The following is a 25,529-nucleotide window of genomic DNA, read 5'->3' as shown; positions in this document are numbered from 1 at the left end:
TTTCAGACTAATCGGGAAACCCCACGGGGAAAAAAACAACACTCGCGCTCACAACTTTCCACAAAGCAAAGCCCAGGTGCTGACGGTGATGACACCGACGCTGCCCTGAGAGGCTGATGAAGGTGAGAAACGCGGCTGCTTCCATTGACAACCGAACCAGCGAGTTACAACTTCCTTTAGAAAACAGTAATTTATTTGTTATATATTTTTTTTCCGCTTTCTTTACCCCCTCGTCTTTTATTCTGCCATCCCTTCTTGCTTAATCTGCGAGTGGGAGCAATTTAAGGCTCGGTAAATCGCTTCAGAGGAAGAAGAGGATGATCTTGGAGAGATTAAGTTCTTTTTTTAAAAGGGTACCACCCCCCCCCACACTTCAGCAGGGAGGAAAAAAATCTACAAATAAAAGTCCAGCCTTTTTTTTATTTGGTTTTTTAGAGTGTCTCCTACAGATACCCATCTTTTCTCCTCATTTCTATTTACCAGATTGGCGAATTTTGGGGCGTTGTAAGCGACAAACCAACCCAAATCATCATTTCTTAATTAAAGAATCGCTTCAAATTTTAACGAGACGCCGGCGAATGTTTTAACCCCCGGGTTTTATTCGCTTCCAATTTCCCTCGAGGATTCTCCCACGTTCCTCGCTTAATTCCAATTACAACGTTAATTACACCCGACAAGCGGTTACTGAATCTCGCCCCGTAATTAATCAACCTGATATTTACTCGCCGCATTGTCCTTAGCGGATTAAACCGCGGCTTAGACGAGCGGGGCAAGGAAAGTGAGTGACGCTGCCTCCCGTTGGGAAAGTTCATCTCCCCCCTGAAAGGAGACGCCTTCAGGGATCACGGAATTTGAATTCCCGGCGAATTTCGGTGGCATCTCAGCTTGACCAGCTCCGGGAGAACACGTTAACCTCCTCTGGTGATTTTCGCCCAAGCATTCTAATTTAGCGAGTAATTAAAGGGTCACATGTAGGATCAAGAGCTCGATAAGCTTGGATTACGGCACAGGAAGCTTTGTTTCCACGGCAACGCCGAGAGGAGAGGGGGGGGTTGGTGGTGGTAAATGCTGAGGTCAGGCACTTAATGAACCGGGAATGGTCGCCAGAAAACAATCGAACAATCGTTTAATGATTTGCTGATAGAAAACAACCGCGCAGACAAAGGTCCCGAGGAGTCCCAAACAATGAGCAAAGCAGAACCCCTGGAGCCCTCACGCAGGGATTTGGCGATGTTTGCGTCAGCTGCCCCCGGGGGGCACTGGCTACCTGCGGGGTGACGTCACCACGGGTTCAGCACCCCGAAAAGCACCGTTTCTGGTTGGGTTTGGTGATGGGAAGGGTCTGTCAATCAGCGAGCTCTTGCCTTGGTAAATGATTGCAGCCGCCTTCTTTATTTCCGCTCTCCACAGGTAAATGCTTTTCACTGTGCAGATGTGTCTCCAGCTTCTCTCTGCTGTTGCTTCTCTGCAGGCCAATGCCAGCCTCGTGATGGACACGGAACCTTCCCGATCATTGTCCAGCTGATTAAAGATGGATGGGCCTGGAAATGCGGGAAAAGGTAGGATTTCCACCTCCAGTTTCCATTTCCACCTGTCAGCAGCGTGCTGTGCCACACCGCGGGGCTGCATCCACGCGCTCCGTGTGCCCCCAAGCTGCAGCTGATGGAGCAGCAGCCGGGCCTTGGAGCCATCAGGAGGATCCCAACCCATCCTGAAGAGCAGGATCATCATCCCCATCGGCAAATGAAGGTTTAAAACACCGGAACGTTTTCAAATCGCAGAACAAACCAAAACCAGATCCCGATACAGTTTACTGAGCAATAAACAGATCCCGATACAATTTACCGAGCACAAACACAGATCCCGATACAATTTACCGAGCAATAAACAGATCCCGATACAATTTACCGAGCAATAAACAGATCCCGATACAATTTACCAAGCACAAACACAGATCCCGATACAATTTACCAAGCACAAACACAGATCCCGATACAATTTACTGAGCAATAAACACAGATCCCGATACAATTTACCAAGCAATAAACACAGATCCCGATACAATTTACCGAGCACAAACACAGATCCCGATACAATTTACCGAGCAATAAACAGATCCCGATACAATTTACCGAGCACAAACACAGATCCCGATACAATTTACCGAGCAATAAACACAAACACAGATCCCAATACAATACAATTTACTGAGCACAAACACAGATCCCAATACAATTAACGAGCACAAACACAGATCGCGATGCAATTTACAGAGCAATAAACAGATCCCGATACAATTTACCGAGCAATAAACAGATCCCGATACAATTTACCGAGAATAAACAGATCCCGATACAATTTACCGAGCAATAAACAGATCCCGATACAATTTACCGAGCAATAAACAGATCCCGATACAATTTACTGAGCATAAACACAGATCCCGATACAATTTACCAAGCAATAAACACAGATCCCGATACAATTTACCGAGCAATAAACAGATCCCGATACAATTTACCGAGCACAAACACAGATCCCGATACAATTTACCGAGCAATAAACAGATCCCAATACAATTTACCGAGCACAAACACAGATCCCGATACAATTTACCGAGCAATAAACAGATCCCAATACAATTTACCGAGCACAAACACAACCCCCAAGGAGCTGTTTGGATCTTTATTTATTTATTTTTTCCTAAGCGTGTTTAACGCGGGTCTTTACAGAGTTATTTCAGTGACGTCAGCAATCAACCCGGGGCATTTTGTGCTCTCATTTAGGATTCAGAAAACCGTGAGTGGTGGAGGAGTTCAGAACCACGCGGGAGCCACCAGCAGCCCACTCGTGAAAGGAACGGCACGCAAATGAAATCCAAATTGACGTCGTCGCTTCTCTTTGGCGTTTTCCAGGTAGGTTGGGTGGGGTCTTGGTGGATTTTGGGCTCGGTTTGGTGTTGTTCTTTTTTTCCCTAAGCCCTCATTAACTCCCCTCACGCTGTCTCCCTCTTTTTTTTTTTTAAATAAAACCCAACCAATTAGCACCTCATCAGCGTCAATTAGAGGAGACAAAAGCCGTGTAAAGATAACTCCCCGAGAGGGGGTGGCCCGACATCGTGTAATCGCTTAAGACAGCATTCACCGCCTCTATTCACCTTTTTTTTTCCTTCCCCCCCCTTCTTTCTGGCTCTTTATCTGCTGGTTGGACTGATTGATTTCTTCTTTTCTGGGAAGCCGGGCCTGCCGGCAATCTCAGAGCCGCCGTCATTCAGAGCTACCTGTTTACAGCTCCACCGCCAGCAGGACCGAAACAATCCTATATTGTTGGGATCCCTTCAACTTTAGGCCAGCACAAAGGCCTTGTTTTCAGGCCGAGTTAAAAGGCTGCCTTTTATCCTCATTAAGTGTTCTGCTTGTCCTAATTACACGGCAAGGGCAACAATGTTTAATTTTTGATTTTTTTTTTATTTTTTTTTTTTTTGTCTTTGGAGCGGTTAATTCTCAATCCCCCCCCTCCCCTCACACAACCCGTTAATTAGTGTGGAAGGAACCCTAATTTCCTCCCCATTTACCGCCCCTTGTTTTCACATCGAGCTTGGCTGAGCCTCCATAATGAAATTACCTCATTAAGGCCTTTTCTTCTCTCCAAAGTAACTCGTTCAAAATCGACCCATTTGGCTTTCATCGACCGCCCTCCCCGAAAGCGAAAGGGGCACCGAGGAGCGGGCAGATTTAAATCACGGCCGGTAGTGAAGTTATAATTGGACATCAGCAGCACTTCAGCGACAATTAACCGCTCGCAAAGCCTGCTGATTATTAACTGTGTCCGCCCGCAATTAACGGCGCGTCGGCAAAGCCTCGCGCCATTTACCAACGCGAGGTGCAGTTGGGTTGTGCTGCTGGCAATCCTCGCACTTGCAGAGCCCACCTTTAGTCTTTTAGGAGATGATTATTATCTCTCACTAGCTATGATGCAATTATTAATAACGTTAATTATAATTATATATTTACATGACGATTGCAGCCACAGGGCGTTGTTTGCTGTTCATCTTTTTCCCATCTGCCATAAAAACATCTGGGTTTGGCTGATTGATTTCTCCTCCCACCACGAGCATTTCTTGCTTTTATTTGTTTATTTGCATTTATTACTTTGATTTCTTTGCCTTTTATTTGTCCCTCAAGCTGCCCTCTGATGGTGGGATTATCCCATGGTGGGATTGTTCCATGGGAACATCCAGGGATCCCCTTCCCGAGATCCCATTCCTGGGATCATCCAGGATCCCCTTCCTGGCATCATCCAGGATCCCCTTCCTGGGATCATCCAGGATCCCATTCCTGGGATCATCCAGGATCCCCTTCCTGGCATCATCCAGGATCCCCTTCCTGGGATCATCCAGGATCCCCTTCCCAGGATTATCCAAGGATCCCATTCCTGGGATCATCCAGGATCCCCTTCCTGGGATTATCCAGGACCCCATTCCTGGGATCATCCAGGATCCCCTTCCCAGCATCATCCAGGACCCCCTTCCTGGGAACATCCAGGATCCCCTTCCTGGGATCATCCAGGACCCCCTTCCTGGGATCATCCAAGGATCCCATTCCTGGGATCATCCAGGATCCCATTCCTGGGATTATCCAAGGACCCCATTCCTGGGATTATCCAGGATCCCATTCCCAGGAACACCCAGGGAATGAATCCCAACCCCATCCCCTGCTCCCAAATCCCGCCATCCCCCTCAAATTCCAGACTCTCCATCCCACGCATTCCACACATTTTCTTTATTTTTGGGAATTCCATAAATAACCCGGGATACAAAAATACAAAAATAACCCATTTTTTTCCCCCCCTCCCTCCTCCCTCCCTTTTTTCCCCATCCCAGAATCCCAAGGTTTGTCTTTTTCCCGGGATAACGGGCGGCTCTTCCGGCTTCACTGAGGATCCTTTGGGAATTTCTGGAATTCCGACTGCTCCTTGAAGAAGAGCTGGGCCAGGATGTGATCGGCCGTGCCGTGGAAGTAGCGCCGCATCCCCAGGGTCTCCAGCTGCGAGTGGAGACAAAGCCAGGTCACCCACGGGGGGCACACACACCCCACAGACCCCACAGGGGTCACCAGAGCCCACAGACCCCACGGGTGTCACACACACCCCACAGGTGACACAGAGACCCCACAGACCCCACGGGTGACACACAGAGCCCATGGGTGTCACACAGACCCCACAGACCCCACAGGTGTCACACAGACCTGGGTGACACAGAGACCCCACAGACCCCACGGGTGTCACACAGACCCCACAGGTGACACAGAGACCCCACAGACCCCACAGGTGTCACACAGAGCCCATGGGTGTCACACAGACCCCACAGACCCATGGGTGACACACAGACCCCACGGGTGACACACAGAGCCCACAGGTGTCACACGCACCCCACAGACCCCACAGGTGACACACAGAGCCCACAGACCCCACGGGTGTCACACAGAGCCCACAGGTGACACACAGACCCCACAGACACCGCCCTGTCACCCACGGGGGTCACAGAGAACCCACAGACCCCACGGGTGACACACAGAGACCCCACGGGTGACACACAGAGCCCACAGACCCCACGGGTGACACACAGACCCCACAGGTGACACACAGACCCCACGGGTGACACACACCCCACGGGTGACACACAGAGCCCACAGGTGACACACAGAGACCCCACAGACCCCACGGGTGACACACAGACCCCACGGGTGACACACAGAGCCCACAGACCCCACAGGTGACACACAGACCCCACAGACCCCACAGGTGACACACAGACCCCACGGGTGTCACACACACCCCACAGACCCCACGGGTGACACACAGACCCCACGGGTGACACACAGACCCCACAGGTGACACACAGACCCCACAGACCCCACAGGTGACACACAGACCCCACAGGTGACACACAGACCCCACTGTGCCCATGGGGTGTCACTGAGAGCCCACAGACACCTCCCTGTCACCCATGGGGGTCACAGAGAACCCACGGACCCCACAGGTGTCACACAGACCCCACAGCACCCATGGGTGACACACAGACCCCACAGCACCCACGGGTGTCACACAGACCCCACAGACACCTCCCTGTCACCCACGGGGGTCACACAGACCCCACAGCACCCATGGGATGAACCCACTGGAAATCCCTCCAGGATCATTTCCCATGGGACGAACCCACTGGAGATCCATCCCAGACCATTTCCCATGGGGTGAACCCACTGGAAATCCATCTGTGGGATGAACCCCCTGCAGATCCATCCAGGATCATCTCCCATGGGATGAACCCCCTGCAGATCCCTCCAGGATCATCTCCCATGGGATGAACCCCCTGCAGATCCATCCATGGGATGAACCCCCTGCAGATCCCTCCAGGATCATCTCCCATGGGATGAACCCCCTGCAGATCCATCCAGGATCATCTCCCATGGGATGAACCCCCTGCAGATCCATCCAGGATCATCTCCCATGGGATGAACCCCTGCAGATCCATCCAGGATCATCTCCCATGGGATGAACCCCCTGCAGATCCATCCAGGATCATCTCCCATGGGATGAACCCCCTGCAGATCCCTCCAGGATCATCTCCCATGGGATGAACCCCCTGCAGATCCATCCATGGGATGAACCCCCTGCAGATCCATCCATGGGATGAACCCCCTGCAGATCCATCCAGGATCATCTCCCACGGGATTCCCCCCCCTTAAATCTCTCTCAAGGCTCAACATTCCCATTTTTTCCCGGGAATTCCCACCTGGTTGTTGGTGCTGTAGGCCAGCAGCACCACCAGGTCCTCCTGGCAGGTGCTGAGCAGGAAGTGCTGCGTTCCCACCGGGAAGAAGAGCAGGTCCCCGATGCCGATGGGAAAGGTGGAAGTGGTGCCTGACAGGACCACTCCGGCCTGAGGGATGGGAAAACACGGAATTCCTGAGGGGAATATTCCCACTCTGGGGTTGGAGATTCCCAGGGTGGGATTGGAGATTCCCAGTCTGGGATTTGGAGATTCCCACTCTGGGGTTGGAGATTCCCAGGCTGGGGTTGGAGATTCCCAGTCTGGGAGTTTGGGATTCCCAGAGTGGGATTGGAGATTCCCAGGGTGGGGTTGGAGATTCCCAGAGTGGGGTTGGAGATTCCCACTCTGGGGTTGGAGATTCCCAGGCTGGGATTGGAGATTCCCAGGGTGGGATTGGAATATTCCACATATGGGATTGGAGATTCCCAGTCTAGAGTTGAAGATTCCCAGTGTGGGGTTGGATCATCCCCAAATCCAGGATTGGAATATTCCCATTTCAGGCCTGGAATATTCCCCAATCTGCCACTGGAATATTCCCAATGTGAGCCTGGAATAATCCCCAATCTGCCACTGGAATATTCCCCAATCTGCCACTGGAATATTCCCCAATCCACCATCCCAACACCCCCCACCGCTCTCCCCTCCTTCCCAACCCTCCCTCCCCTCTTCCCAACCCCTCATTCCCTCATTTCCCCCTCCGGAATTCCGATCCCACCTGGCCACATCCGCTGATGACGTATCCCATCTCGTGAGCGTTGAAGTGAAAGTGGGGCCTTCCCAAACTATTCCCGAAAATCCGCAGCGTTGCCAAGGTCAGGGTGTTCTCATGCTGGGAAAAAACCATCCCAAAATCCATGGAAAAGCTCTGGGAAAAGGTTGGGATAGCTGGGATAACTGGGAATTGTGATGGGATGGTTACCTTGTGGAGGGACTCGCTGAAGATGCGCTGATTGGGGGTGAGGCCGGTGCCGTTGAGTCGATAACGAGCCCACTGGAAAACTCCTCCTGGGATTGGGAATTCCTGGGAACCTGGGCAAAAAAGATTGGGAATGAGCTTTGGAAGCTTGGGAAAAAAAAAAGGGAGGAGGAGGAGTTGGGAATTGAGGGGGTTATCCTGGAATTTGGGGGGTAGATGGAAGGGATGGGGGGTGTGGTTTGAGGAGGGGAATCCAGCCCGGAGATGGTGGGAATTTTGGGAATATTCGGGTCCAGATCCTTCCTAAAAGATGGGAATATTCAGTCCTAGATGGGTCCTAAATATTGGGAATATTCAGTCCTAGATGGCTCCTAAATATTGGGAATATTCAGTCTTAGATGGCTTCTAAAAACTGGGAATATCCAGCCCCATCTCCCTCCTATTCCCTGGCAATACCCCCATCTGCAATCCCACTTTCTCTCCCCCCTCCCCATTCCCGGAATTCCCACCTTGGAGGTCGTAGAAGAACTGCCAGACCTGGGAATCGGGAGATTGGGGGTAGGTGGCGTTGTGCACCAGCTGCTCCAGGTTGGGGGGCAGGTTGATGGCCTGGTCTTCTGATTGTTTCTGGAACGTTCGGATGAATTTCACGCCGCCCTCGGGCTGGGGGAGGGGAAAAACGGGATGGGGGAGGTGAGATCCGGGGAAAGTTGGGATACAGATCCAATCCTGCCACTGGGGGATCCCACGAGCCAGACCTTCAAGGTTTGGAGCCATCTGCACTTGTGGGAGGGACCAAACCCATCCCAATCCATCATCCAACCTCCAAACCATCAACGACCTCCAAACCCATCCCAATCCATCATCCAACCTCCAAACCATCATCCATCTGCAAACCCATCCCAATCCAGGATCCACCTCCAACCCATCATCCATCTGCAAACCCATCCCAATCCAGGATAGACCTCCAAAACATCATCCACCTGCAAACCCATCCCAATCCAGGATCCACCTCCAACCCATCATCCATCTGCAAATCTATCCCAATCCAGGATAGACCTCCAACCCATCATCCACCTGCAAACCCATCCCAATCTAGGATAGACCTCCAAACCATCATCCACCTGCAAACCCATCCCAAACCATCATCCAACCTCCAACCCATCATCCACCTCCAGACCATCATCCACCTCCAAACCCATTCTAAACCATCATCCACCTCCAAACCTTTATCCACCTCCAAACCTTTATCCACCTCCAAACCATCATCCACCTCCAAAGCATCATCCACCTCCAAACCATCATCCACCTCCAAACCATCATCCACCTCCAAACCCATCCCAGTTCATGATCCACTTCCAAACCTTTATCCACCTCCAAACCTTTATCCACCTCCAAACCTTTATCCACCTCCAAGCCATCATCCACCTGCAAACCTATCCCAGTTCATGATCCACTTCCAAACCTTTATCCACCTCCAAACCTTTATCCACCTCCAAACCATCATCCACCTGCAAACCTATCCCAAACCATCATCCACCTCCAAACCATCATCCACCTGCAAACCCATTCCAACTCATCATCCACCTCCAAACCCATTCCAAACCATCATCCACCTCCAAAGCATCATCCACCTCCAAACCATCATCCACCTGCAAACCCATCCCAGTTCATGATCTACCTCCAAAGCATCATCCACCTGCAAACCCATCCCAAACCATCATCCACCTCCAACCCATCATCCACCTGCAACCCATTCCAACCCAGGATCCACCTCCACCCCCTCATCCACCAGCGCTCCCGTACCTGCAGCGCCCTGGCCAGCACGTCCTCGGGGGTCCCAGAAAGCGTCATCGACGTCGAGGGTGAGCAGCTCGCGGTGGGTGCTGAAGAAGAGCAGGAAGAGGCAGTCCTGGTCGCCCACGTTCTTCACCCAGTGCACGGTGTTACGGGGGAAGAAAACCACCTGCCCGGCCGTCACGTTGTACGTCGTCACCACCGCGTCGTCCGGGCCGATGATGCCGATCCAGGCCGAGCCCTGCGGGTGTATCACATCCTGAATGTTATATCTTAAATACTGTAAATTGTAGATTGTTATATTGGATGGAAATTATAGCTTAAACACTGTAAATGATAGATTATTATATTGGATGTAAATTATATCTTAAATACTGTAAATTATAGATTATTATATTGGATGTCAATTATATGTTAAATACCATAAATGATAGATTATTATATTGGATGTCAATTATATCTTAAATACTGTAAATTGTAGATTATTATATTGGATGTAAATTATATCTTAAATACCGTAAATTATAGATTATTATATTGGATGTCAATTATATCTTAAATACCGTAAATTACAGATTATTATATTGGATGTAAATTGTATCTTAAATACTGTAAATTATAGATTATTATATTGAATATTATTGAATATTATATATTGCATTTATATATTATAGTGGTTTTTTAACATGCCTTAATTTACAATGCTTTTTAAGATCTTATTAGTCACGGTTAGCAACGCTAATTTTTAATCAGCGAGGCGAATTTTTAGCACTGTCGATAAGTCCTAATACCGTTATTTTCTACATTATTTTATCAATTATAATTATTAATATTTCATACACAACTTTATAACAAATATCGATTTTAGTAATAATATTATTAATATTAAGAAATATTTAATACAATCATTAATACTCTTCTTAATATTTAAAATAACATGAAAATTAGAAATGAATATTACGCTAATATGAGAATAAAATATTAGGATAAAATATTAGAATAAAATGTTAGGATAAAATATTAGACTAAAATATTAGGATGAAATATTGGGATGAAATATTAGAATAAAATATTAGAATTAAATATTAGGATAAAATATTCGGATAAAATAGAATAAAATATTAGGATAAAATATTAGGATAAATATTAGGATAAAATATTAGACTAAAATATTAGGATAAAATATTAGACTAAAATATTAGGATAAAATATTAGGATAAAATATTTGGATGAAATATTCGGATAAAATATTAGGATAAAATATTCGGATAAAATATTAGAATAAAATATTTGGATGAAATATTGGGATGAAATATTCGAATAAAATATTATGATAAAACATTAGAATAAAATATTTGGATAAAATAGAATAAAATATTAGGATAAAATATTAGGATAAAATATTATGATAAAATATTAGACTAAAATATTTGGATGAAATAGAATAAAATATTAGGATGAAATATTGGGCTGAAATCTTGGGCTGAAATCTTGGGCTGAAATCTTTGGGAGGGCACACCTGGAGGAGGTATCCGTGCTCGTTGGCGTTGAAGTGCCAGTGCGGGGCGCGGACGCCGCGGGGTCTGATGCGCAGGGTGCCGAAGGTGATCTGCGAGCGCCGAGCGTTGATGCTGTCCCCGAACGCCCGCTCCTCCCGGCTCGAGTATTCCGAGGGGTCCTGCCGGAAACGGCCCCACTGGATCTCCCCCCCGGGGTAGCTGTGCACCTGCAAATGGGGCAGAAAACACCTCCTTAATTACTCATTATTAATTAATTATTAATTATTAATTAATTATTAATAATTATCAATTAATCATCGATATTAATAAAGTCACGTTATCAGTTGTGGTTTGCTAAGGAGGGCAAGGGCGCAGGGGTAAATGAATGAACTCTCTCTCACTAGCTTATTAATTATAATTATTCGTTACTTAATAATTATTTATTACTTATTAATTAATTATCATTAATTATTAATTATTAAGTAATTAATACTTATTAAGTAATTATGGATTAATTATTACGAATTATTAAGAATTTAATAATTATTGCGATTTAATAACCTCTGGTATTAGTAACTAATAACGGCGAAGAATCGGTCGATTACTCATCAAATTATCTCCCCATCTAATTGCCTAATCCTCTAATCTAGAGAATGAATGAGTAGGCAATTAGAGAATGAGGTAATTAGATTAATAATCCACCAATCAGTCGTCGCGATGAGTTGCTGCTGATGATGCAGAACTTTCTATAATTAGGAATAATTATAATGACTATTAATAATTATCGTTAATAATTAGTTATTAATTATTATTATTGAACATGTCAGTAAGCACATACGTACCACTGAAGTTTACAATTAGGAAATTAAATGATGATGATATAATTAGTTAGATAAATAATCAACCAATAAGCTACTAATAACAGATAAATTATTTATTATTTCTTTATTTATTAATTATTTATTAAAAAGTATTATTAAGTCATACGTATACGTAACTATGACTATAATCAGGCAATTAAATAATGAGATAATGATGTAATTAGATGAGTAACCAACCAATTCTTCCTCATTATTAGTCACTAATAATAACACAGAACTTCCTAATTAATAATCGTTATTAATTACTAATAATAACACAGACAACTCTCATTAATTCTTAATTCTCATTAATTACAGGTAATTCTTAAGTCTCGTTATCGCCCCTCAGGCTCACCTTGGACTTGCTGAGGTGATTCAGGAACTGGAACTTGACGTCCACCTTGTCCTGGCCGTCGGCATCATCGCCCGTCGATGGCGGCGCCGGCACCGTCACCGTCACCGTGGGGGAGTCGGTGACGATCACCAGCGACAGCGCCAGCACCCCCAGCGCCGTGGTGAGCACCCCGGCCAGCAGGCACACCAGGAACACCCGCAGCAGCCACGAGCCGCCACGGCCATCTGCAGCACCCTGGAACATCGACCAATCCATCAGCAATCCATCTGCACTGCCCTGGAAACATCACCCATCCATCCGCGATTCACTGGAAACATCACCCATCCATCCGCGATTCACTGGAAATATCACCCAATCCATCCCCAATCCACACCAGGAACACCCACAGCAGCCACGAGCTGCCACGGCCATCTGCAGCCACCTGGAACATCCACCAATCCATCAGCAATCCATCTGCAATCCATCCGCGATTCACTGGAAACATCACCCAGTCCATTCCCAGTCCACACCAGGAACACCCGCAGCAGCCACGAGCCGCCACGGCCATCTGCAGCACCCTGGAACATCCACCAATCCATCAGCAATCCATCTGCACTGCCCTGGAAACATCACCCATCCATCCGCGATTCACTGGAAACATCACCCAATCCATCCACAAGTCACTGAAAACATCACCCATCCATCTGCAATTCACTGGAAATATCACCCAATCCATCTGCAATCCCTGAAAACATCACCCAACCATCCTCAAGCCATCTGCAACTCCCTGAAAACATTACCTAATCCATCTGCAATTCCCTACAAACACCACCCAACCCATCTGCAATCCCCTACAAACACCACCCAACCCATCTGCAATCCCCTACAAACACCACCCAACCCATCTGCAATTCCCTACATCACCCAATCCATCTGCAATTCCCTCCAAACACCACCCAATCCATCCGCAACTCCCTAATCCATCCCCAATCCCTCCAACCACCACCCAACCCATCCACAACTCCCTAATCCATCCACAATTCCCTCCAAACACAACCCAATCCATCCACAACTCCCTAATCCATCCCCAATCCCTCCAACCACCACCCAACCCATCCACAACTCCCTAATCCATCCCCAATCCCTCCAACCACCACCCAACCCATCCACAACTCCCTAATCCATCCCCAATCCCTCCAAACACCACCCAATCCATCCACAACTCCCTAATCCATCCACAATTCCCTACAAATATCACCCAACCATCCTCAATCCATCTGCAATTCCCTACATCACCCAATCCATCTACAACTCCCTGAAAACATTACCCAATCCATCCACAACTCCCTAATCCATCCACAACTCCCTCCAAACATCACCCAACCCATCCACAACTCCCTAATCCATCCACAACTCCCTCCAACCACCACCCAATCCATCCACAACTCCCTAATCCATCCCCAATCCCTACAAACATCACCCAATCCATCCACACCTCCCTAATCCATCCACAACTCCCTCCAAACACCACCCAATCCATCCACAACTCCCTAATCCATCCACAACTCCCTCCAAACATCACCCAATCCATCCACAACTCCCTAATCCATCCACAACTCCCTCCAAACATCACCCAATCCATCCACAACTCCCTAATCCATCCACAACTCCCTACAAACACCACCCAATCCATCCACAACTCCCTAATCCATCCCCAATCCCTCCAAACATCACCCAATCCATCCACAACTCCCTAATCCATCCACAATTCCCTACAAACACCACCCAACCCATCCCCAATCCCCTACAAACACCACCCAATCCATCCACAACTCCCTAATCCATCCACAACTCCCTACAAACACCACCCAATCCATCCACAACTCCCTGAAAACATCACCCAATCCATCTGCAACTCCCTACAAACATCAATCCATCCCAAATCCCTCCAAACACCACCCAATCCATCCACACCTCCCTAATCCATCCACAACTCCCTCCAAACATCACCCAATCCATCTGCAATTCCCTCCAAACATCAATCCATCCCAAATCCCTCCAAACATCACCCAATCCATCCACAACTCCCTACAAACATCACCCAATCCATCTGCAACTCCCTGAAAACACCACCCAATCCATCTGCAATTCCCTACACAATTCCCTCCAAACACCACCCAATCCATCCCCAATCCCTCCAAACACCACCCAACCCATTTGCAATCCCTACAAATACCAATCCATTCCAAATCCCTCCAAACACCACCCAATCCATCCACAACTCCCTAATCCATCCCCAATCCCTACAAACACCACCCAATCCACCCACAACTCCCTACAAACATCAACCAATCCATCCACAACTCCCTAATCCATCCACAACTCCCTCCAAACACCACCCAATCCATCCACAACTCCCTAATCCATCCACAACTCCCTCCAAACACCACCCAATCCATCAGCAATTCCCTGAAAACATCACCCAATCCATCCCCACTCCCCCCCTCCCCCCGGACTGGGCTCATGTCGCGTCACCGTCGATGGAATTGCCGATGCCGTCGATACCTGGTTGGTGGGTGGATGTTTCCCGTTGGGAAAGGCGGGATAAGTGGGAATGTGCTGATGATCTCCCTGCAGCTCGAACGCCTGGTTGTCCATGGAGCCGGAAAACTGGGAATTCAAGGAATTCAGGGGTCATTACGGGGGGGGTGGAGTTTGTCGGGATTTTGGGGTTGTTTGGGCAGTTTTGGGGGTATTTTGGTCTTTTTTTTGGGTTTTTTTGTTTTTTTTTTTGGGGGTATTTTAAGGATTTTTTTGGGGGGTTTTTGGGGTTATTTTTGAGGTTTTTTTGGGGGTATTTTGGGTTTTTTTGGGGCTTTTTTTTAGGGGTATTTTAGGGTTTTTTTGGGGAGTTTTGGGGGTTTTTTTGAGGGGTTTTTTGGGGTATTTTGGGTTTGAGGTATTTTGGAGGTATTTTGGGGCTTTTGAGGGTTTTGGGGTTATTTTAGGTTTTGAGGGCTTTTGGGAGGTCTTGGGATTTTGAGTTTTTGGGAGTTTTGGGGGTTTTGAGGGTTTTTGGGGTATTTTGGGTTTTTTGAGGGTTTTTGAGGTTTTTGGGAGTTTTTGGGTTTTGAGGGTATTTTATGGGTTTTTGGTTTTGAGGTATTTGAGGTTTTTTTTTTGAGGTTTTTTGGGGGTATTTTGAGGGTTTTTTTGATTTTTTTTGCAGGTTTTTTTGCGGGTTTTTTGGGGCTTTTTGGGGTTTTTGAGTATTTAGGGTTTTTGGGGGAGTTTTGGGGTTTGCAGGTTTTGAGTTTTTGGGGTATTTTGAGGGTTTTTGAGGGTTTTTGGGGTATTTGGGGTTTTTGGGGGTATTTGGGTGGTTTTGAGGTTTTTGGGGTATTTTGGGGGCTTTTGAGGTTTTTGGGGTTATTTTAGGTTTTGGGGTTTTTAGGGGTTATTTTGGGGCTTTTGGGGTTTTGGGTATTTTGAGGGTTTTAGGGGTCTTTAGGGTTTTGCGGAGTTTTTGAGGTTTTTGGGGCTTTGAGGTTTTTGGGAGTATTTTAGGTTTTGAGGGTTTTTGGGGTTATTTTGGGGCTTGTGGGTTTTTAGGGTGTTTTGAGGGTTTTTGGGGTAATTTTGGGGTTTATTTTGGGTTTTTGAGGTTTTTTGGGGATTATTGGGGGTTTTTGGAGGGTTTTTGGGGTTATTTTGTGGGTTTTAGGGTTTTGGGGTTATTTTGGAGAGTTTTGAGGTTTTTGAGGTTATTTTGAGGTTGTTGGGGCTTTGTTTGGGTTTTTAGGGGGTATTTTGGGGTTTTGGAGTTTTTGGGGAGTTTTTGAGGGTGTTTTATGGTTTTTGGGAGAGTTTTAGGGGGTATTTGAGGGTTTTTGGGTTTTTAGGGGTTTTTGTGGGTTCTTTAAGGGAGTCTTTAGGAGTTCTTTGAGTTTTTGGGGAGTTATTCTTAGGTTTTAGGGGTTTTTTGAGTTTTGGTTTTTTGAGGTTTTTGGGGGTTATTTTGGGGTTTAGGGTTTTGGGTGGGTTTTGTTGAGGTTTTTAGGGTATTTGGGGTTTTGAGGTTTGAGGGTTTTTGGGGGTTTAGGGTTTTTGGGGGTTTTGGGTTTTGAGGTTTTTAGGGGTTATTTTAGGTTTTAGGGCTTTTGGGGTTAGTTTGAGGTTTTGGAGTTTGGGGTTTTGGAGTTTTGGATTTTTAGGGGTATTTAGGGGTTTTTTGAGGGTTTTTGAGGGTTTTTTTGATTTTTGGGGCTTTTTTAGGGGTATTTGAGGTTTTGAGGTTTTTTAGGGGTTATTTTGGGGTAAGTTTAGAGGCTTTTTTAGGGTATTTTGAGGTTTTTGGGGTTTTTGGAGTTTTTGGGTTTTTTTTTGAGGTTTTTGGGTTTTTAGGGTTTTGGGAGTTTTTGGTGGTTTTTGAGGTTTTGGGGTATTTTGGGATTTTTGGGGTTTTGGGGTTATTTTGGGTTTTTAGAGGTTTGGATTTTGAGGTTTTTGGGGTTATTTTGGGGTTTTTGTGGTTTTTAGGGTATTTTAGGGTTTTTTGGGGGTTTTGGGGTTTTGGGTTTTTGAGGTTTTTGGGGTATTTTGGGTTTTTGAGGTTATTTTGGGGTATTTTGGGTTTTGAGGGTTTGGGTTTTTAGGGTATTTTAGGGTTTTGAGGGTTATGGGTTTTGGGGTTTTTGGGGGTTATTTCTGGGTTTTGGGGTTAATTTTTGGGATATTTTGGGGTTTTAGGTTTTTGGGGTTATTTTGGGTTTTTAGGGTTATTTTGGGGTTTTTGGGTGTTAGTTTTTGGGGTTTTGGGGTTTTGGGGTTTATTTTGGTTTTTTGGGTTTGGGGTTTTGAGGTTTTTGGGTATTTTGGGGTATTTTGGGGTTTTTGAGGTTTTGGGTTTTGGGGTTATTTTGAGTTTTTGGGTATTTTGGGATTTTGGGGTTAATTTTGGGTTTTGGGGTTTTTTGAGGTTTGGGTTTTGGGGTTTTTGGGTTATTTTAGGTTTTGGGGGTTATTTTTGGGTATTTTGGGTTTTTAGTTTTCTGGGGTTTTGGGGTATTTCTGGGATTTTTGGAGGGTTTTGGTTTATTTTTTTGAGTTTTTAGGGGTTTTGGGGTTGTTTTGAGGTATTTTGGGGTGGGTTTGAGGTATTTTGGGTTCTTCTGGGGGGGTTATTTCTGGGATTTTTAGGGTAATTTCTGGGATTTTTTGGGGGTCATTTTGGGGTTATTTCTGTAATTTTTTCAGGGTTTTTTGGGGTTATTTCTGGTTTTTTTGGGGTAATTTCTGGGTTTTTTTGGTTATATTCTGGGATTTTTTGGGGGTAATTTCTGGGATTTTTGGGGGTTATTTCTGGGATTTTTTGGGGTTATTTCTGGGATTTTTTGGGTTATTTCTGGGATTTTTTGGGGTAATTTCTGGGATTTTTGGGTTATTTCTGGTATTTTTTGGTTTAATTCTAGGATTTTTTGGGGTAATTTCTGGGATTTTTGGGGTTATTTCTGGGATTTTGGGGGTTATTTTGGGGTTATTTCTATAATTTTTTCAGGGGTTTTTGTGGTTATTTCTGGGATTTTTGGGGGTTATTTTGGGGTTATTTCTCTAATTTTTTCAGGGTTTTTTGGGGTTATTTCTGGCATTTTTGGGGGGTTATTTTGGGGCTATTTCTATAATTTTTTCAGGGTTTTTTGGGGTTATTTCTGGCATTTTTGGGGTAATTTCTATGATTTTTAAGGGTAATTTCTGGGATTTTTTGGAGTTATTTCTGGTTTTTTTGGGGGTTAATTCTGGGATTTTTTTAGGGTAATTTCTGGTATTTTTTGGGTTAATTTTAGGGTTATTTCAGGGGCTTTTGGGGCTGAGGAAATTGCGCCATCCCCGCTTTTTCTCTTGACCGTTGCCCCTCTGGAATTTCCCTTCCAACCCTCGGCAACTTCTCCCAAAAATTTCACAATCCCAACGTTCCCAAATCACCCTCCCCCCTGGCTTTATTATCCCAATTTTCCTGGTTTTTTGAGGTTTTTCCTAATTTTTCCATTTTCCTGGATTTTTTCCTTTTTTTCCATTTTTTTCCTTTTTCCTGTTTTTCCTATTTTCCTGCCTTTTTTCCCCTTTTCCCTAATTTTTCCCCTTTTTTCCTGCTTTTTTCCCCCCTTTTTCCCTGTTTTTTTTTTCTATTTTCTTGCCTTTTTTTCCCCTCTTTTTCCTGGATTTTTTATCTTTTTTTCCCCCGTTTTTCCTGAATTTTTTCCTTTTTTTTTTTCCTTTTTCCTGCCTTTTTTTTCCCCCCTTTTTCCTGGATTTTTTCCCCCTTTTCCCTGTTTTTTTTCCCTATTTTCTGGCCTTTTTTCCCCCCTCTTTTTCCTGGATTTTTTCTTTTTTTGTTTCCTTTTTTCCTGGATTTTTTCCTCTTTTTTTTTTCTTCCCTTTTTCCTGCCTTTTTTTTTCCCCTTTTTTCCTGTTTTTTTTTCTCCTTTTTTCCTCATTTTTTTCCTTTTTCCCTTTTTTTTTTTCCTATTTTCCTGATTTTTTCCCCCTCTCTTTCCTGGATTTTTTCTCTGTTTTTTCCCCATTTTTCCTGGATTTTTCTCTTTTTTTCCTCATTTTTCCTGAATTTTTCTCTCTTTTTTTCCTTTTTTCCTGGATTTTTCTCTTTTTTTCCTTTTTCCTGTTTTTTCCCTTTTTCCTGTTTTTCTATTTTCCTGCCTTTCCCCTCTTTTCCTGGATTTTCTCTTTTTTTCCCATTTTTCTGGATTTTTTCCTTTTTTTCCCCTTTTTCCTGCTTTTTTTCCTTTTTCCTGCTTTTTCCCCCTTTTTCCTGTTTTTTCCTTTTTCCTGCCTTTTTCCTGGATTTTTTCTCCTTTTTTTCCCCATTTTTCCTGGATTTTTTCTCTTTTTTTTCCCCATTTTTTCTGATTTTTTTCTCTTTTTTTCCCTTTTTTCCTGTATTTTTTTTCCTTTTTTCCTGTTTTTTTCCCCTTTTTTCCTGTTTTTTTTTCTATTTTCCTGCCTTTTTCCCCCCTCTTTTTCCTGCCTTTTTCCCCCCTCTTTTTCCTGGATTTTTTCTCTTTTTTTTCCCATTTTTCCTGCTTTTTTTCCTCCTTTTTTCCTCATTTTTTTCCTTTTTCCCTGTTTTTTTTTTTCCTATTTTCCTGATTTTTTCCCCCTCTTTTTCCTGGATTCTTTCTCCTTTTTTCCCTTTTTTCTGATTTTTTTCTCTTTTTTTTTTTCCTTTTTTCCTGGATTTTTCCTCTTTTTTTTTTCTTCCCTTTTTCCTGCCTTTTTTTCCCTTTTTTCCTTGTTTTTATTTTCTATTTTCCTGCCTTTTCCCCCCTCTTTTTCCTGGATTTTTTCTCTTTTTTTTTTCCCTTTTTTCCTTCTTTTTTCCCCCTTTTTTCCTCATTTTTTTGCTCCTTTTTTTCCCTGTTTTTCCCTTTTTTCCTCTCCTTTTTCCCCCTGAAATTTTTAAACCCCCCAAAAATCAGAATAAACCCCCCAAAAATCAGAATAAAATCCCCCAAAATCCCCATAAAAATCAGAATAAAAGTCCCAATAAAATCCCAATAAAAATCCAAATAAAATCCCAATAAAACCCCCCAAAAATCAGAATAAAACCCCCCAAAATCCCAATAAAAATCCAAATAAAATCCCAATAAAAATCCAAATAAAACCCCTAAAAAATCAGAATAAAAAACCCCAAAAAATCCAAATTAAACCCCCCAAAATCCCAATAAAAATCAGAATAAAACCCCCCAAAAAATCCAAATTAAAACCCCAAAAAATCAGAATAAACCCCCCCAAAATCCCAATAAAAATCCAATAAAAACCCAAATAACCCCCCCCAAAATCCCAATAAAAATCCCAATAAAACCCCCAAAAATCAGAATAAGAACCCCCCAAAATCCCAATAAAAACCAGAATAAAACCCCCAAAAAATCAGAATAAAAACCCCAATAAAACCCCCAAAAATCCCAATAAAAATCCCAATAAAAATCCAATTAAAAACCCCATAAAAATCCAAATAAAATCCCAATAAAAATCAGAATAAAAAGCCCCAAAAATCCGAATAAAAACCCCAATAAAAATCCCAATAAATCCCCCCAAAATCCCAATAAAAATCCCAATAAAAATCCAATAAAAATCCAAATAAAATCCCCAAAAATCAGAATAAAATCCCCCAAAAAATCAGAATAAAACCCCCCCAAAAATCCAAATAAAAACCCAATAAAAATCCAAAAAAAATCCCAATAGAAATCCCAATAAAACCCCCAAAATCCCAATAAAAATCCAAATAAAATCCCAATAAAACCCTCAAAAATTCCGATAAAAATCCCAATAAAAATCCAAATAAAACCCCCCAAAAATCCCAATAAAAATCCCAATAAAACCCCCAAAAAATCAGAATAAAAATCCCCAAAAATCAGAATAAAAACCCCCAAAATCCCAATAAAAATCCCAATAAAACTCCCCAAAAATCCCAATAAATATTCCAATAAAACCCCCCAAAAATCCCAATAAAAATCCAAATAAAATCCCAATAATAATCCAAATAAAGTCCCAATAAAAATCCAAATAAACCCCCCAAAAAATCCAAATTAAACCCCCAAAAAATCAAAATAAATCCCCCAAAAAATCAGAATAAAAATCCCAATAAAATCCAAAATAAACCCCCAAAAATCCAAATAAATCCCCCCCAAAATACCAATAAAAATCCAATAAAAATCCAAATAAAATCCCAATAAAAATCCAAATTAAAAACCAAAAAATCAGAATAAAATCCTCCAAATTTCCCATAAAACCCCCAAAAAATCAGAATAAACCCCCCCAATCCCAACTTTTCCACATTCCCAGGAATTTTCTCTCACCTGGAGCTCCCAGAGCAGCTTCAGGCACCGTTCCCAACCCTGCTGATGCCTCCGGGTGCCTCTTCCTGCCCTTTTTATCCCCTGGGAAATCGAGGAAGTTCCTCCTTTTTATGCAAATCAAGGCCAGGAAATGAGGGAAAAAAAACCTGCTGGGAAGGGAGGAGGAAATTGGGATTTTCCACCTTTTTTTCCTGGTTTGGGAGGGGGAAAATTGGATTTTTTAAGGGTTTTTTTGGGTTTTTTTTTGGTTTTTTTTTAACAGGAATTTCCAGAGTATTGAAAAATTAAATTAAAAAAAAAAGAAATTAAAATGAAATTAAAATTCAGATAAAATTGAAATAAAATTCAAATAAAATCCAAATAAAATTGAGATAAAATAAAATAAAAGAAATTCAAATAAAATAAAATAAAATAGATTCAAAGAAAATCAAATTCAAATTCAAATGAAATAAAATCAAATTCAAATGAAATAAAATAAAAATAAAATAAATTTAAATAAAATCAAATTAAAATGAAATAAATTCAAATAAAATAAGTTCAAATAAAATCACATTCAAATAAAATAAAATCAAAATAAAAGAAAATAAATTCAAATAAAATAAAATTCAAATAAAATCAAATTCAAATAAAATAAAAATAAAATAAAATAAATTCAAATAAAATAAAATTCAAATAAAATCAAATTCAAATAAAATAAAAATAAAAAAATAAATTAAAAAAAGAAATTAAAATGAAAGTCAAAATAAAAGAAAATAAAAAATTCAAAAAAATCAAATTCAAATGAAACAAAATCAAAATAAAAGAAAATAAAAAATAAAAAAAACCAAAATAAATAAAACTAAAAAATTCAAATAAAATCAAATTAAAATAAAATCAAATAAAATTAAAAGATAATTAAAAAAGTCAAATAAAATTCAAATAAAATCAAATCAAAATAAATAAAATTAAAAATTCAAATAAAATAAAATTCAAATAAAATCAGAATAAAATAAAATAAATATTCAAATAAAATCAAATTCAAATAAAATAAAAAAAATAAAATATATTCAAAAAAAAGAAATTAAAATGAAAGTCAAAATAAAAGAAAATAAAAAATTCAAAAAAATCAAATTCAAATGAAATAAAATAAAAATAAAATAAAATTTAAAATTCAAATCAAATTCAAATAAAAATAAAATAAATTAGAAAAATACAAATCAAATGAAAATAAAAATATAACAAAATTAAAAAATTTAAGTAAAATAAAACCAAAATAAAATAAAATCCAAAAAATTGAACGCAAATAAAATTCAAAATAAAATGAAATTTAAAAAATTGAAATAAAATAAAATTCAAATCAAATCAGAGCAAAATAAAGTAAAATTAAGAAATTCAAATCAAATAAAAGTAAAATAATATTTAAAAATTCAAATAAAATCAAAGAAAAAAATTTAAACATTCAAATAAAATAAAATTCAAAATAAAATAAAAAAAATTGGAATAAGATAAAGTTCAAAATAAAATAAAAAAATTCAAATCAAATAAAACTAAAAAATAAAAAAAAGCAAAATCAAAAAAAATTAAAAAATTCAAATAAAATGAAACTCAAAATTCAGATAAAATTAAACCAAAAATCAAATCAAAATAAAATAAAAAATTCAAATGAAATCAAATTCAAATAAAATTCCAATAAAATAAAATTCCAATAAAATAAAAAGTTCAATTAAAATAAAATTTAAAATACAAATAAAATCAAAATGAAATCAAATAAAAAATTCAAAGAAAATAAAATTCAAAATAAATAAAAGTAAAAAATTAAAATAAAATTAAATTCAAATAAAATTCAGACGAAATTAAAAAATAAAACTCAGATAAAGTTAAAATAAAAGAAATTTCTAATAAAATAAAATAAAATAATTCAAAAAAAATAAAATAAAAAAAATTAAAAATTTGAATAAAATTAAATAAAAATGAAATTAAAAAATGAAACAAAATTCAAAATAAATCAAATTCAAAATAAATCAAATTCAAAATAAATGAAATTAAAAATAAATCAAATTAAAAATTAATCAAATTAAAAATAAATCAAATTCAAAATAAATAAAATTTAAAAAATCAAATCAAATAAAATTCAAAATAAATCAAATTCAAAATAAATCAAATTCAAAATAAATCAAATCAAATAAAAAGTAAATCAAATTTAAAAAATCAAATCAAATCAAATTAAAAATAAGTAAAATTAAAAATAAATCAAATTAAAAAATCAAATAAAAGTCAAAATTAAATAAAATTAAAAAAAAATTAAAAATACATCAAATTAAAAATAAATAAAATTAAAAAGAAAATTAAAAAATCAAATCAAATTAAAAATAAATCAAATTTAAAAAATCAAATAAAATCAAATTAAAAAAGAAATTAAAAATAAAAAAATTAGAAATAAATCAAATTAAAAATAAATCAAATTAAAAATAAATCAAATTAAAAATAAATCAAATTAAAAATAAATAAAATTTAAAAATAAAATGAAAAATAAATAAAATTTTAAAAATCAAATAAAATCAAATTAAAAATAAATAAAATTAAAAATTTCAAATAAAATCAAACTAAAAATAAATAAAATCAAATTAAAAATCAAATCAAATCAAACTAAAAATAAATAAAAGTAAAAAAATAAACCACCTGGGCTATTCCTGGCAGTTGTGAGTCACGGAAGGGCGGCTGCAGAAACTCCTGGGAATTGTTGTGGGAGAAATTGCGGGAATTCCCCTCCAGGTTGGACTTTGATTCCAGGTTTTCATTTCCCTCTTCCGGCTTGGGATGGGTTGGGATTGGGATTGGGATTGGGTTGGGAAAAGGGAGGGGGAAAATTGGGATATTTGGGGGTTTTTTGGGGGTTAAAAAAGGAGAAAATTAAAATTAAGTTAAATTTAATTAAATTAAAGTTAAATTAAATTGAATTAAATTAAAATTAAATTTAAATTAAATTAAAATTAAATTAAATTAACATTAAAATAAATTAAATTAAAATTAAAATTAAATTAAAATTAAATTAAATTTAAAATTAAAATTAAATGAAAATAAAATCAAAATAAAATAAAATAAAAATTAAAATAAACTCAAATTAAAATTAAGTTGAAATTAAATTAAAATAAAATTACATTAAAATGAAATAAAAATAAAATCAAATGAAAATCAAATGAAAATGAAATAAAATGAAAATAAAATAAACTGGAAATGAAATGAAAATCAAATGAAAATGAAATAAAAATCAAATCAAAATCAAATAAAATCAAAATAAAAAAATCAAAATAAAAAATTCAAATAAAATGAAAATCAAAAAATAAAATAAAATAGAAATCAAAAAATAAAATGAAATCAAAATAAAATTCAAATAAAATAAAATTAAATAAAATTCAAATCAAATAAAATTCAAATAAAATAAAATTAAAATGAAATAAAATTCAAGTAAAATAAAATTAAATACAATTCAAATCAAATTAAATTGAAATCAAATCAAATTAAAATCAAATCCCAATCAAACCAAATTAAAAACCCCTCCTTTTAATTAAAAAGATGAAATTGAATTCAATTCCTTCACTCCCCAGGAAATTCCTTTTATTAATGAATCCTTTTATTAATGAATCCTTTTATTAATGAATCCTTTTATTAATTAATCCTTTTATTAATTAATCCACACCAGAAACAAACAATTCACAACCAAACTCTTCCCAGAGCAACTTTAAACTCCAATTATTTTAAAATTCATTTATTAAACTTTAAATTATTAAAAAAACACCTTAATTCCTTTAAAATTTAATTAAATTTAATCCAACTTTAACATTAAACTTGAATTAAAACCCAACATTCCACGGGAAAAAGAGGGAAATTCCCAAAGATTTGGAGGAAAAATCAGGAATTCCTTTAAAATTTAATGAAATTCCTGCAAAATTTAATGAAATTTAATCCAACTTTAATATTAAACTTGAATTAAAACCCAACATTCCATGGAAAAAGAGGGAAATTCCCCCCATTCCTCTCACCTGGCCTTCCAATATTTCAGTAAATTGTTGGATTGGGAGCAAATTCCCGGATTTTTCCTCTTCCTTTGGAGGTTTTTTTGGGAATTTGGAGGTTTTTTATCCGGATTTTTCCACTCTGCCGCCACCTCTTCCTGCAATTCCAGCGGCAGCTCCCGGAAAACTTCGGGATCCACCCCTGGAGGGGCCACAATTCCCGATTTTCCTTGGGATGGGCCCGGTAAAACCGGAATTTCCGCTCCTTTCCCGTCGTTTTCTTCGGGAATTTTCGGGATTTTCGGGGCTCTGTCGTCGTTTCCGGAGGAAATTCCCTCTTTTCCTTCCTGGAGGGAGAAGAAAATTCCAGGAAATTCAGTGAGAATTCCCAGATTTCCAAGGATTCCCAAATCCCTAAATTTTTGG

General features: G+C 39.8%; 2 protein-coding genes and 1 long non-coding RNA gene across 4 annotated transcripts in view; 2 read left to right on the top strand and 1 right to left on the bottom strand.

The window, feature by feature from the left end:
* Nucleotides 1–4,060, top strand: part of SEC11C (SEC11 homolog C, signal peptidase complex subunit) — a 34,005-nt gene extending 29,945 nt beyond the window's left edge. Inside the window, exon 7 of the mRNA XM_050329981.1 lies at nucleotides 4,048–4,060. The gene's annotated coding sequence lies outside the window, so the exon portion shown is untranslated. The remainder of the gene's footprint in view (nucleotides 1–4,047) is intronic.
* Nucleotides 4,061–4,853: 793 nt separating this feature from the next.
* Nucleotides 4,854–25,529, bottom strand: LOC126647602 (uncharacterized). The gene is given in 16 exon segments (XM_050329972.1): nucleotides 4,854–5,045; nucleotides 6,794–6,940; nucleotides 7,548–7,661; nucleotides 7,752–7,861; nucleotides 8,258–8,666; nucleotides 8,968–9,075; nucleotides 9,123–9,176; nucleotides 9,224–9,259; nucleotides 9,477–9,591; nucleotides 9,593–9,786; nucleotides 11,065–11,271; nucleotides 12,260–12,493; nucleotides 14,804–14,908; nucleotides 21,112–21,257; nucleotides 23,770–23,901; nucleotides 25,131–25,529. Coding segments are annotated over 13 exon segments (1,935 nt in total). The 5' UTR covers nucleotides 14,897–14,908; nucleotides 21,112–21,257; nucleotides 23,770–23,901; nucleotides 25,131–25,529; the 3' UTR covers nucleotides 4,854–4,931.
* Nucleotides 5,242–6,796, top strand: LOC126647608 (uncharacterized). Of its 2 annotated transcripts, XR_007630629.1 has the most exons (4): nucleotides 5,242–5,416; nucleotides 5,466–5,693; nucleotides 5,803–5,891; nucleotides 5,952–6,796. It is a non-coding gene; the product is annotated as an uncharacterized LOC126647608 (long non-coding RNA). The 2 variants fall into 2 exon arrangements; XR_007630628.1 differs by having other exon boundaries at nucleotides 5,242–5,693.

The sequence above is a fragment of the Myiozetetes cayanensis genome, unplaced genomic scaffold, assembly GCF_022539395.1.
Source record: "Myiozetetes cayanensis isolate MyiCay16 unplaced genomic scaffold, myiCay2020 scf4, whole genome shotgun sequence".
In the NCBI taxonomy this organism is placed as follows: domain Eukaryota; kingdom Metazoa; phylum Chordata; class Aves; order Passeriformes; family Tyrannidae; genus Myiozetetes; species Myiozetetes cayanensis.
Note: the sequence above shows the minus strand (reverse complement) of the source record. Positions and strands in the feature narration are given on the sequence as shown.